Source organism: Populus euphratica, unplaced genomic scaffold (genome assembly GCF_000495115.2).
Source record: "Populus euphratica unplaced genomic scaffold, PopEup_1.0 scaffold202.1, whole genome shotgun sequence".
Lineage (NCBI taxonomy): Eukaryota > Viridiplantae > Streptophyta > Magnoliopsida > Malpighiales > Salicaceae > Populus > Populus euphratica.
The window spans coordinates 644,695-658,116 of record NW_011499975.1 but is presented as its reverse complement, the minus strand read 5'-3'; the positions used below and the strand labels follow the sequence as shown (position 1 = coordinate 658,116).

The following is a 13,422-nucleotide window of genomic DNA, read 5'->3' as shown; positions in this document are numbered from 1 at the left end:
TCTCTATGATGCATAAACAAGATACTTCATAGTGGAGAAAGTAGCATCAGCGCCGGTAAGTGCCTCTAGAAAGTTAAAGTCATACATCCAAGCTTATCAAGTAACCGTATTAACAAACCTGCCTCTAGAAAGTTGAAGTCATACATCCAAGCTCATTAAGTAATCGTATTAACAAACCAACCACTAAGATATGTTCTTTACAAGCCATAATCATCTGGGTGTCTAGTTAAATGGGATGAAGAGTTAGGGAAATTTGGACTTGAGTACAAACCTCATCCAATAATAAAGGGACAGGCCTTAATAGACTTTATAGTTGAATACTGTTTTACAAAACGCGTTCATACCCATAATCATCCACCTTTAGCCACGTTCATACCCAGTTCATACCCATAATCATCCACCTTTAGCGATAAAAATTTCATACGAATAAAAAACACGAATAAAATCATTTGTGTTACTTCCAACATAAATAAAAGTGGAGTTAAGTTAATACTTATCAGTATTGAAGAATAAGTATTAGAATATGATGCTTATTTTGAGTTCCTTGCTACTAATAATGTTGCAGAATATGAAACTTTTCTAGTTGGACTTTGTCTTGCAGATACTTTAAATGCCTATCCCATATAAGCTCACAATGATCCATGGTTAGTGTTTAGTCAATTTAAAAAACAAATGAAGCAAAAGATTCCACCATGCAGTTGTATCTTCAAAAAGTAACACCTTATCTCAATGTTGAGCACAAAAATATTTTAATCACTCATATTCCTGAATAAGACAATTAATGAGCAAACCTCTTATCTAAATTAGCAAGTTCTAATTTTTGAAAATTCCTTATTGATGTTTAGGTAGAAGTCTTGGAAGAATCTAATGTTGGCAAAGATGAATAGATAGTTGTTCTCATCAACATAATAAATGAATGGAGGATCCCTATTAGATACTATTTGCAGACAAGAGAACTACCCTCAAATAGAAATGAAACAACTTGCTTGATAAGATAAGCATCAAGATATTGTACAATGACAACGTTTCATACAAAAAATCTACCTTAGCCCCATTACTGAAATGTTTGTCATCATAGGAGAGTTCATGTGTTTTACAAGAAATATATAAAGACATATGTGATCTACCTATGGATTCTTGTAGCTTAGGCAACATGTGTAGGATTTTATTAGCCAACTATATTCCAAGATGCCAAGAGCCTAGTAAATAGATGTGACAAGTGTAAGAGATTTGCTTCAGTTCCTTGACAACTATCTACATAAATGACAACTATAATATTTTTTTAACCATTTTTCTAATAGAAAATGGACATTCTAGGTCCATTCCGTAAGGTCATAGGCAAGAGATAATTTGTCCTAATGGCCATGAATTATTTTACCAAGTGAGTTAAAGTAAAAGCTCTAACAAAGATAACCACTTAGTGGATTGTTGTAATTAAAAGGTTAAACGGGGTTGATTTGATCTTCTTACAATTTTAAGGAATAGTATAAAGACCTATATACCCTTAGAAGCAAAATAACTAAAGCTTAAAATTAGGGGTATTTGTGTATTTTTAGGTTGTTTGTTTTTTTATAATTAACAAGTTGGATGGAAGGTGAGTTGGTCTTTTAATAATTTTAATATTAATTAAAAACAATTTGCTGGCACATGTGAGGCACATGCTAACGAGTGGGCAACCTTTTTCCCTTTCAGGCGACATGTGTGACATCATTTTTTTTATTAATTTTTTTTTAATTTTATTATTTAATATTTAATTTATTAAGAATTTATCTTCATGTTTTTTTATCACTTTTCTTTATATGAGATTATATCAATCTTTTGTTCTTGGTCATAAAGTTAGCGGGTTAACCTGACAGATATAGATTTTTTTCTTTATTTTTTTATTAGTGATTTTTTTGATTTTCACCCTTGATCTTTACTATAATTTTACCTTTATAGTTTAATTTAGATTAATTTGAGTTGGTTTTTTAATTTGTTTTATATTGTCAATTTTTATATTAGTTTGTTTATTGTTATTATATTTTATTTATTTATATTTTTTAAATTAGATAAGCTGTGTGGAGGAGTTTTTTTTTTTTTTTAATTTTTTCTTTAACGCTCGCCTAGTTTTAGTTTTAGGTTTTTTTTTAAAAAAAGATGACCGGCTTGAGTGCACAGCAGGTACAATCTAGTAATAGCTGTTTGTCAAACACGGATTTTCCTTTTATTTCGAGGAAAGGAAAAAAAAATGCCAGAGAGCTAGGGCCAGAGCCTGCAACCATCGTAGGGTGGCAAGGAATACACGTTATCAAGTTATCCTCAAGCAATTCCCTACATATAATTAAGCACAAGATATATAACATCTGCGATGTTTCGAAGAAAATGTCGAGGATGGTTAATCTTCTTGTACTTCCACATCCACAACAAAGGCTACCAGTTTTAGCTAGTCTTTATCCATGTCGTCTCCGTACAATTCACACGCGTTCTGCTAATTCTGTTTCAGAATCACAGAGGAAGTGGAACATTGGATTTAAAGCACCTCGTAGGTTGGTGTTAGGACTTGGAGCCTCCTTTTGGTCGCAGTTTATGAGTATGGCTGGTACAGCCAGAAGCAAACATCTCGGTGCCCTTGCAAAGCAAAAGGGTGTCATTGAAGAGGTGAATTTTCTATCTTTGCTAGCTGCTGTTTTGTACTCGTTTGCTACTCGATTGCTGAATTTGGTTTCTGGAATTTCTTGAATTCTGGATTGTAGTCTTGTTATTCTTTTGGTGAAATAACTTCAAATTCTTGTAATGCAATCAAAATTCTACTTGGGTTTAAGCATCTCGAGTTATTGTTTTACATTTTTTTTTTATTCAGATCAAGTTTCTTAGGTTCTGAATTCCTTTGCTTTTGCTTTTTTTTTCTTTTAAATGCCCAAGTAAACAGATTCACCATGTAGTTATTGCATAGTGTATGATTACCTTAGTATTAACAGCCACTTCTATCGTAGTTTGGGTACAAGGAAATCGACTTTTGCCTCTTGTGATTTGATGGTCATTCTTGTGGTTCATGCAATAATGTTGGAGTCCATCTTGCTCCTTACGTAGCGCTTCTTTAGCTGCAAAATCAATTTTTTTTGTTCTCTGGAAAATGATGGAGTTGGCAATTTGGAATGTGAAGCTGCTTTGGCACATATTTTATAGAAGCTAATTGATATTTAATTAACAAAATGGGAAATCAAGAAACAATTCCTATCTGGCAAAAACAACTCAGCTTGTTTGATTGAGTCCATGTAGCCTCATTATTTGGCATGTGATTGATTTCAAACTTCTGTTATCTTTAAAGAGATCTTGAGGCCCTGCCAGAACCACAGATGTCTATGTGACTAGTGTCACTTCTAGCTTGACAGTGTTCTTCTTTTTAATACTGGATCTTTCAATTTTTTCTATTCGTGTTTCATAGGTATTGAAGAATGTGGATTGGCCACAGCAGTTTCCATTCAAGGAGGAGGATTTCCAGCGCTTTGATGAGTAAAATCTCTTGTATTTAATTGCTTGCATTAAATATTATTTCAGTTCTTGTTTTCATCCACTTCTTCAGCTGTTTTTTCCTTGGAACTGCTTCATGTCCATGATCACATGCTGAAAGTTGATGCACCTAGACATTATATGGTATAGAAGAAAATTTAAAAGAATTATCATTTGATATCTGTTTGGTCTTCTATACTGGAGCCCTAGAACTGATCCTGAGGTGCAATATATCTCAAACACATTATATGGGTACGCAATTGGTTCATCCTTCACAGCAAGTCCATCTTTCGTTGGCGTTGTATACTGAAAACTTCCTTGAAATAGAATAGATATAGATTTCCACGTAATGGGGGTAACACATTGAATTCAGCACTGCTTTACTTTGGTTTTTGAGTTAGCATCTTTATTTTGAACTAGTAAATTAATCAATTTGGATTTCAATCACCCTACATTTGACATTAGACTGAATTCACTGTTATATATACCTTCAAAACTCAAAATTGTTATTTGCAGGTCTCCAGATTCATTGTTCTATGATGCTCCAAGATTTGTGACACACATTGATGATCCAGCCATTGCTGCACTGACTAAGTACTATTCAAAGGTTTTCCCTCCCAGCAACACTCCAGGGGTCCGCATCTTGGACATGTGTAGCAGTTGGGTAAGATTCTTCTAACATTTATTTTCAGCCTCATTAGGTCTTCAATATTTAAGTTAACAAACTATTCCTGGTTTTATATGTAGGTCAGCCATTTCCCAAAAGGATACAAGCAACATTCTATCGTTGGATTAGGCATGAATGAAGAAGAGCTCAAACGGAATCCAGTCAGAATCTACTTCTTATTCTCGATATCATTTCTAGTTATTTATGTCATGCATTTTTTAATTTTGTTATTCATATATTCTTTTCAAGCTACTGAAATTAGTTGCTGATGTCTGCCACTGGTATATTTTATGTAGAATTCATGATTAGTAATCATCTTACACAATAGCAACTGGTCAGCTAGGATTTTAAAAATGACGTACATATTATCTTACCATCCCTTGAAGATTTTACATTTTTATTTTAGCATGCGAATCTTGTTGCTTTATTGAGAACCATTTTGATGACATCACTGGAAGCCAAATAACCCCTTGATGAGTTATCATAATTTGTAAAAATAAGATAATCAAAGCCTTAATCTCAAAAGATGACAAGGTTATGCAACTAATTGTATAGAAAAGTCTATTTCAACATATGTATCGTTATTTCTTGTGCTAGACACGTTAAGTTTCAACTTGGATGTATTGTATTTACTTTCGTGACATTGGTAGTTCTAAGCTAATTGCTTTGTATACACTGTTATGATTTTTCTATCAATGATGAAAATAATACATTCATCAAGTTATTTTCTTTGTAGGTTCTGACTGAATATGCTGTGCAAGATTTAAATTTGAACCCCAAACTCCCATTTGAAGATAATTCCTTTGATGTCATAACTAATGCGGTAAGTGTATTATCCACATTTCTTGACCATTTTGGCTGTGCTCTATTTGACTGGTTTATGTTTTCTCAAAACATATTCTTACAAATTGCCATTTGAGTATGTAAATGCCTGGAGTTAACAATTATTTTTGAAGTATTATATTTTATTAACAAAGATTTATTGTTTTCACTTTCTTAATGGCATATGGCCTCCCTATTAGTATTATGAATATGTTGGATCAACTTAAGACTTGATACATTTCGTGTTTAATATATTATCTCTGATGCAGAATGTTGCAGCTTCGTTTAGCAATAAATTTTCTCTTCTCCATTTCAAGAAAAAACTTAAGCCTAACTCCTAGATGGCAATACATCATTTTAATTAAGGACAATTTTTTCTTTTGTGTGCTTAAGGTTATGGTGTCTTAAATCTGTGTTTCCTAAGAAAATCCTCAGCTACTCTGACCTCAGAGATAGCGAAATTTTTTTATCATATTCCATTGTCAAATTTCTTAAGAGGAATTGTTTGGATTATTCTTTTAAATTTTGGTCTGATAGAAGCAATCCCCTTTTTCCTCTTTCTGAAAAATTTCACAGGTCAGTGTTGATTACCTTGCTAAACCTCTTGATGTTTTCAAGGAGATGTGCCGAGTACTTAAGCCAGGTGGACTAGCTATAATGAGGTAATATTATTATTGTGTTTTTATTCTTACAGTCCTCGATTTCCTCAATTCATTCAGTAAATGTATGCCATTTCCGTGCTGCAGTTCCTTGACCTTTTAAAAGAGATCAGCAGAAATATTTTTGTTCTGGTCATCTAAACTTGGTTGTATTTTGTAATAGAATTCCAGATAAATCTCAATGGAATGAATTCCCTTAAATTGTTTTGGTTTGTCTCTTTGCCTAATCTCCCCTGTGGTACGCCATTTCACTGTAATTGAGATACTAAAGGTACAAAACAAACCATTCTACTTAACTTGCAACATCAAGATCGGAGTGATGTTGGAGATGTGGACACATCAGACGTGAAGATAAAGAGGCTGCGATCCAGCTAAATAGCCCTGCAACAGTAGAAACAAAAAACAAAAAGGAAAAAATAATATGGATGCATATTGAACTATTTCACCTCCTCCTCAGGCATCCCTTGCCAGTTTAGTTGGTAGAGATCATTATTTTTGTTTCATCAATCATCCATCTTTTCTCTTTATTCAAGCATTTCTAAACTTTACAATATTAAGAAAAAAAAATTCTAACATTTTATTGAATACATTTGTATCAGCTTCTCTAATCGTTGCTTTTGGACAAAAGCAATCTCTATATGGACATCAACCGGTGATGCTGATCATGTAATGATTGTTGGGTCTTATTTCCATTATTCCGGAGGCTTTGAACCACCTCAGGTAATTCTGCATTCCTTGCATCGTGTCTTTGGTAATGACAGCTGATGTGTTGGGTTCGTTTTAAGTTGTGGGTCTAAGAGAGAGAAGAAATATGCATGTACCTAGTCCATAATAAAGTTGTCATATTTTAGGGTAAATTTTTTTTGAGTGTATATATTCTCTATATTTTGATGGCTAGAGAAATAGGAGAGAAAAAAAAGAGTTTTGGATTACTTTGGAATTTTGGGTGGTAGAGTGATTGTGTGTGCTCGGGTGATTAATTGTGCTTATTCTTTTATATTTCTATACTTGCCATTTGATTTGAGATTTCACGGTTTCCACTAAAAAGCAAGTGAGTGTCTGAATTGATTTGAGATTTCACGGTTGTTTCCACTAAAAAGCAAGTGAGTGTCTGATGGCAAAATATTTTTCTTTGTTGTTGTTTCATGCTACTACATTTTCTGCAAGTGCTTCATCTATGGTCAGTCAATGGGGTATAAGGGGACAATTGCCTGTTTAATCGTTTTTTTTTTTTAAGATATTTTTTTATATTAAAATATTAATATAATAGCTTTACAGGATTAGTTTTCTTTGTTAGCTACTAATTGATCCAAGCTCTTTTTCTTTTTTCACTATTGTCCCTGGCTCTCTCTTTTCTACAATATTTCTCTTCAAGTCCTAATCTATTAATTAGTGAAGCAAGTAATCTCTTATACTTTATGTTTGAGGGAAGTTTTCTTCATTTTTCTATTTGTTTCATTATCTAATTTAAGTTTTATTTATTTATAATTAGTTATTGAAAATGTTGGAGTTTATAATAATTTATAGGTTTGTTGAATTAATATGTGTATGGGTAATATTATATGCTAATAAATATGAATTGAAATGAGTTTTGATAAATTGATAAGTATTTTGTTATGAATTTCATATGAAAAATAATGGTGATGAATTTATTATTGATTAAAAATAAAGTACATGATAACTAAAAAAAATTAAGGACATAATAGATAAATTAAAAAAAAAACATTTAATATTTATGTCACTTGTACAAAACAACAAGTCAATAAGAATAACATTAATTTGTAACAATCCGTTTAAGCTATGATTTTAGATGTTATGTATATAACATTAATTTGTAACAATCCATTTAAGCTATGATTTTAGATGTTATGTATCATATATCATATGTTAACATAAAATTGTTGTCAAGAACTTTGGTAGTCCTTGGAAGATTTAGAAATAGATAAATGAAAGTTTGTTGTATATATTGAGAAATATATTTTTAATGAGATTAAAAATAAAATTATTATAAAGCAGTTTTAAAATATAAACTCTTGAAGATAATAATTATAATGTAAGTTTTTTTTATTTTAAAAGTATTTTTAATTTATTTTATTTGGCTTGGGGTGGTATATATATATTTCAAATTAATTTCTTTATATAATATATGTCTGTATAGCATATAATGTGAAATATTTATTAGTAATTTGTCCTTTCATTTAAAAAATCTGGGCTCCGCCAATGGTTTTGGTTGAATGTGAATTGAGTGACATTTAGTATACCATGTTACATTTTAACCTGTTGCTTTTATGTATTATCATCCTTGAATTCTAGTAGATATTGCTTGTAATCCAATGGCCTGCAATCTCAATGTTTGAATTGCTCGATCATGAGCTGCAAATCATGCCCACGCAAACGGGTGCAAGTGGAACCTTCCCATTGAGGATGATCTGGTGAAGAAGGATTCTCTGACTGAAGAGTTCGATTTGCAGGCTGTGGATATATCTCCAAATCCTGGACGCTCGGATCCCATGCACGTTGTTTACTCTAGAAAGGCATCTACAGCGTGAGACACATTGGAGAGGTTGATGATGATCAAATTTTATGGTCGCAAAATAATGGGAGGAAGGCATGTGGGTTCTCTAATGTAATAACGTATAGTATTTAACAGTGGGGAACAACCTAGCAATCGAAGACGACAGGTACTTTCCTGCGAGTGCAAATATAAGATGTGAGCTTAGGTTTTCTATCATTTGTTTTCGTTGGTTTGAATTTCTAACTCGGTTGTGTAATGTTAGGAAGACAAGCACTCGCAATATTCAATGCGCACCAAAATTTTTTTTACCTTTTTTACATTATGCTCGAGACATTAAAAAAATTGACGTGTCCCCACATCGTATTTGGACAAATAATTGAAAGTAGCCCTTATAATTAGCTCCCTCTTTCTTTTTTTCTTTTTTTCTTTCTTTCTTTTTTTTTTTGGGCTCCCTCTTGACCCCTGGAGTGATCGCTGTGATGGTGAAGAAAAATAATCTCTCGTTATTTATTAAATTAAATAGCAGTAAAATGCATCGATTTCAAATTCAAATGGATTGGGTTTGAATTGGGAAAGATATAGACTACGATGGAATTGGACTTTTAGTCTGCTCTCTCATACGACAGTGTTTTTCTTTCCCCTTGCCACGCGCCCTTCCCTGATTGCTTAATGCCTATCTATTGCCTCCGTAGCATTTCCTTTACTTGCCCTCGTCCGAGCCATCCACCTACCCTTAAGTCTTTATCTTCCTGAACATTCAGTGGTCTTGTCCAAAAGAAAGCAATGGTCTTGTCCCAAAGCAAGCATATGAGAGAGAGAGAGAGCGTGATACGATAAAAACTACACTAAAATTTCCAGCCTAGATTTTAATTGTGCAAATTCCAAGATTAGAAGTAAAGATACTTAAATGTATATTTAATTGGTTTATTAAAAGTATTTAAGTTAATTTAAATTTTAATAAAGCTATATAATTTTAATAAGTGATAATTAAATTTTAATCAATTTAATCTATATATAATAGTGACATGATTCATCTATAACACAAGTTTAATTATTTTACTGTAAGTTATTTTTCATATTAGATACAGTTTTTTACTTATATTTTCTAATACATATTTTTACTCTAAAAAACATGATTTTTATGAGTTTAATTATTTTAATGTAGGTTATTTTACATATTAGATGCAGTTTTGTGCTTGTGTTTTCTAATATATATTTTTACTCTAAAAAACATGATTTTTTATCTGACCATTAAATTAAATTAAAATTTTAATTGAAGTTTTTAAAAGCATTGTTTTATATTGAGTTAAAACTTAAAGGCAATTGAATATTGAAAAGACTTTATGATAAGGTCCAAAAGTTAACATGTAAAGATTGTATTAGTTTTCTAGTTAATTTATGATTTTTTTTTCATGTAGAGATATTTTTTTATTTTTCTAGCATTGGTAGGAAGTTTTATCTACTATAAATAGAGTCATTTAGCTTGTATTTGAGGTTTTTTTTACATGCTTTCATTTCAGTAATAATTATTACATGTGCGAGGTTTGCTTATGCTTTTTGGTTCTTCATTAAATTACTCTAACTTATTTAAAAATCAATCAAGTTTTATGGCATCTTCTATATTTTTTTGTTTGTGTTTCTTTATAGGTGTTAAGCGGGAGTTCATTAGTCATAGTCTTAATGCCCTAATACAGTTTTATCGTTATATCAAACTCTATTCTAAATCTAATATTAGCTTTCTTGGAAAATTTCTTACTTACTTATGGGTTTTTGGTCTTTATATCCACGAGTTCACATCAATTTATATTAGAGTAAGGCTCTGAATTGAGTTATATGCCTTTATCATCAAGTGTTTGTGTACTTCAATATTGTTAAGTTATTTATCTTCTCTAAAAAAATTAGTTACGACATCAAGTTAAGAAACAAATGAAGAGAAATAAATTATTTATGATCTTAAATTCAATTACTTTTGCTTTAAGTAAAAAAAAATTATTGATTTTTAGGATTTCTTGAAGATAAATCTTGATTTGGGGGTATTTAAAGTTTACTTAGTTTGGTTTTTCTTGAAAATCACAAAAAACCAAATAGGTAGTTTTTGCATAGTTTTTTTTTCCAACAACCATATATATATAGATGTTATTTTTATTTTGAGTCATTTGAACTTATTTCATTATTTTTTTTAGTATTCATGGCCTTTTATTTTGTGTCTTTAATTATTTATATTTCATATGAATTCATATTGATACTTGTGTTTTTCTATTTATAGTTTTATATTTATAGTTTTATATTTATAGTTTTCAGTTTTTATTTCTTCTTGAGTCTTTATATTATTTGATTAGGCAATTAAGATATTAATTTTTTATTTACTGTGAACTAGTTCCTTAAGGAACTAAAATCTTGAGAACTGAGTAGTAAAAGGCTAAGGTGAGCATGTTAGAGTGAAAAGCTGAATATTTATATGAAACACAATAAAAGTGATATTTATTAAGTATAAACACATGAGGGAGTGTATAAGGATATATATATATATATACTAACTTAATTTTTAGCTCTTGATGATGTTAACTAAGAGTGGATCATCATCATCAGAAGATAAAAATATTCTCGAATAAGGTTATTTGGCCATGCAATAACAATTCGAGTTGATAAACAATTGGAGTTGATGAATAAAAGATTTGTTGAAGTAAAGAATGGGATGGCTAGTTTGAAAACCAAAGTAGCTAGTTTTTAAGATAGGTCAAACAATAAGGGTTTGGAAAGAAAAAAGTTTACAAGATGAGCAAATTCACCTATGAAAGAATCTATAGCTAAAAATACATATGAGAAGGGCAAAGATTTTGATGATAACTATGGTGGCAAGTTTCAACCATATAGAATCCAAAAGGGTAGATAAAAAAGATATATTTCAGGATGGTTTAGATAGATATTAGGGCAATATTAAGATAAAAAAGTTCAGCTTTTCAAAGCAAAAACAATCCAAAAACTTATTTGGAGCAGGAAAAGAAAGTGGAGTTGATTTTTTTTTCCTTCATTAGGCTAGGGTTAGCTTTTGGATTGGTAGGTTGGGCTTTGTTTCAATCTTGTAATAGATTATAGAGTTGAGTTTACCTAGGCTTGAATTAGTATTGAACCGTCAACTTCTTTTCATTATCTTTAGATCCTCCTTTTATATTCAAGCCAGCTCATAAGTTATCACTAAATTTGGTAGATTTAACATCCTTACCTTGGTTTTTATCTCTTCTTAAAGCCCACCTAAAGATTAACTAAGGCAATGGGAATCATATAATCCCCTTACCCTATTTTAGATTAGCTCAAATTATATTTTATAGCTTCCCACTATAAATTCCTACTTAATAGATAAGGGCTTTATAAGATCATTATAGTAAAATCCTCAAATCTTATTTATAAGACCTTCATAAATGACTTCTAACTAGTCAATGCTTTTATTTCCTTTATTTTCTAAAACCAAGATATTGTCTTCCCTTCTATGTGGAAACATGATATGAATACCTGTGATAAAGTTGTGTTATCATAATTGAGAAAATATTTGGTTTTGCATACTCTACACATGAGATCATCTCTATAAAATAATGAGAAATCTAGTTTTACTAGTCTCAATTGAATCTATTATTGTTTACTAGAGCTCAACTTCATTCCTATGATGCACATTGACTGAAGTTTAAGGTGTAACAATAAGAGAATTTATAGTTATTAGACAAGTTTTTCCAATACCCATTATTATGATTATTGGTGATGGTGTTGTTTCTCTTGTTGCTGCTTTATATTGGCTATGATTTTCAATAATTGAGACATTAGGGTTGCATAAATGATTAGTACTTAAAAGTGCATTTTTATCATGGTTTTATATCATCATTTTGCACTTGAAGTATCAATAACTCCTTAACTAAAACATGTTTTATAATAATATATCTAATAACATAAGATACCTTTAATTTATGGTAAATGTTCATTTTAAATGCAGGCCTATCACATAAATGAAAGGATTGATTGATGACTTGAAGAACTTAAATTGCAAGGATAAAGAGATGGCCAAACTTAGAAAAGAGATGTCGGTGCAATCCAAACCGGAACACTGTTCGGTAAATGGGTCATATCTGGAGCTATATATCTCAGATTTAGGTCCAATTTATATGGATGGAAAGGTAAGACATAGGCCTACAACTTTCATATGGAGCCCAAGATCTAAAAAGGCCATTATCAAGTCCAAATTGTAGCAACAACAAAGAAGCCCGAATCTGTCTTCCAGCCCGAGCACTGTTCGGTATTTTGGCCATATCTGGAGTTCTAGAAGTCCAAATGAGCTGAAGTTTTTACACAAGAAAGCTGAGACAATTGCCTACAACTTTCATGTTTGCAACTGGCTCCAATTTTGACGTTATCAATGACGTTTTGGGCAGACAAGAGAAGATAAAGATTGTCACCAAGTCAAAAGTTGGCCACCCACTTATCAATTAGTCATCAAATCAATAGTTCCCATTTTTGGCCTATAAAAGGAGGCATTTGCCATGCATTTAGGCATCTTGGTGTTCAGATCAAGATCATGCTCTTCCTTTCTCTCTTTGTATTTTTTATGCTTTGTTTTCATTAATATTAAGTTTATGCCTTTCATTTCCTTTCCTTTACTTAGTTAACTTTTATGTTCTTATTTTGTTTATCTATTTTGCTTTCTTTCATTATGTCTAGCTAAGTTAATTATGTCAAGGTGAAAAGGTTACACTAATGGTGTAAGAATAAGTATAATGTAAACTTAATATGGACTTTAATGTTTGATACTAACATGTTTTATATTTGTTATCTTGTTCACTCTTTAATACTTTGCTTGTTAAATAACTAATCTTGATTTATGTTGTATAACACTTGGTACAACAAATGCTTGGCACTTTCATAGCCCATAATGTATGGTATAACCGACACCTGAGCTATGAAAGGAACTTGATTTATTGTTAACATAAGTTATAATCATGAATGCTTGACGAGATTTACAAGTATTAGCATTAATTGAATAAGATGACTAATGTAATCATGTTAACAATATATAATCTGATTGGAACCTCCTTTGTGTGTGGTTTCCAATTCAATAATAAGAGTTTATACTATACTTGTTTGATATACCATTAGTGGAACCTCTAACCTTGACATTTGTTATTATCATTGTTTAATCGTTACATTAATATTCCATCTCAAAGTTCTCATCTTCTTCTTCTTCTTCTCCTTCTTTTTCTTTATTATTATTATTATTATTATTATTA

At 31.0% G+C, this 13,422-nt stretch overlaps 1 protein-coding gene across 1 annotated transcript; it reads left to right on the top strand.

The window, feature by feature from the left end:
* Window positions 1–2,224: 2,224 nt before the first annotated feature.
* Window positions 2,225–8,550, top strand: LOC105139519 (S-adenosyl-L-methionine-dependent methyltransferases superfamily protein). Its single transcript, XM_011045990.1, has 8 exons — window positions 2,225–2,637; window positions 3,425–3,492; window positions 4,006–4,153; window positions 4,237–4,317; window positions 4,893–4,979; window positions 5,555–5,640; window positions 6,237–6,357; window positions 8,109–8,550. The coding sequence occupies exons 1-8, from the start codon at window positions 2,362–2,364 to the stop codon at window positions 8,184–8,186; spliced, it is 945 nt and encodes a 314-aa protein (XP_011044292.1). The 5' UTR covers window positions 2,225–2,361; the 3' UTR covers window positions 8,187–8,550.
* The last annotated feature ends 4,872 nt before the right edge of the window (window positions 8,551–13,422 follow it).

Excerpts from the sequence above, each read along its gene's own strand:
- LOC105139519 (XM_011045990.1), top strand. The coding sequence starts at position 2,362 with ATGTCGAGGATGGTTAATCTTCTTGTACTTCCACATCCACAACAAAGG. Across the intron at positions 2,638-3,424 it reads AAAAGGGTGTCATTGAAGAG|GTATTGAAGAATGTGGATTG; the intron begins GTGAATTTTCTA and ends CGTGTTTCATAG. Across the intron at positions 4,154-4,236 it reads TGGACATGTGTAGCAGTTGG|GTCAGCCATTTCCCAAAAGG; the intron begins GTAAGATTCTTC and ends TTTTATATGTAG.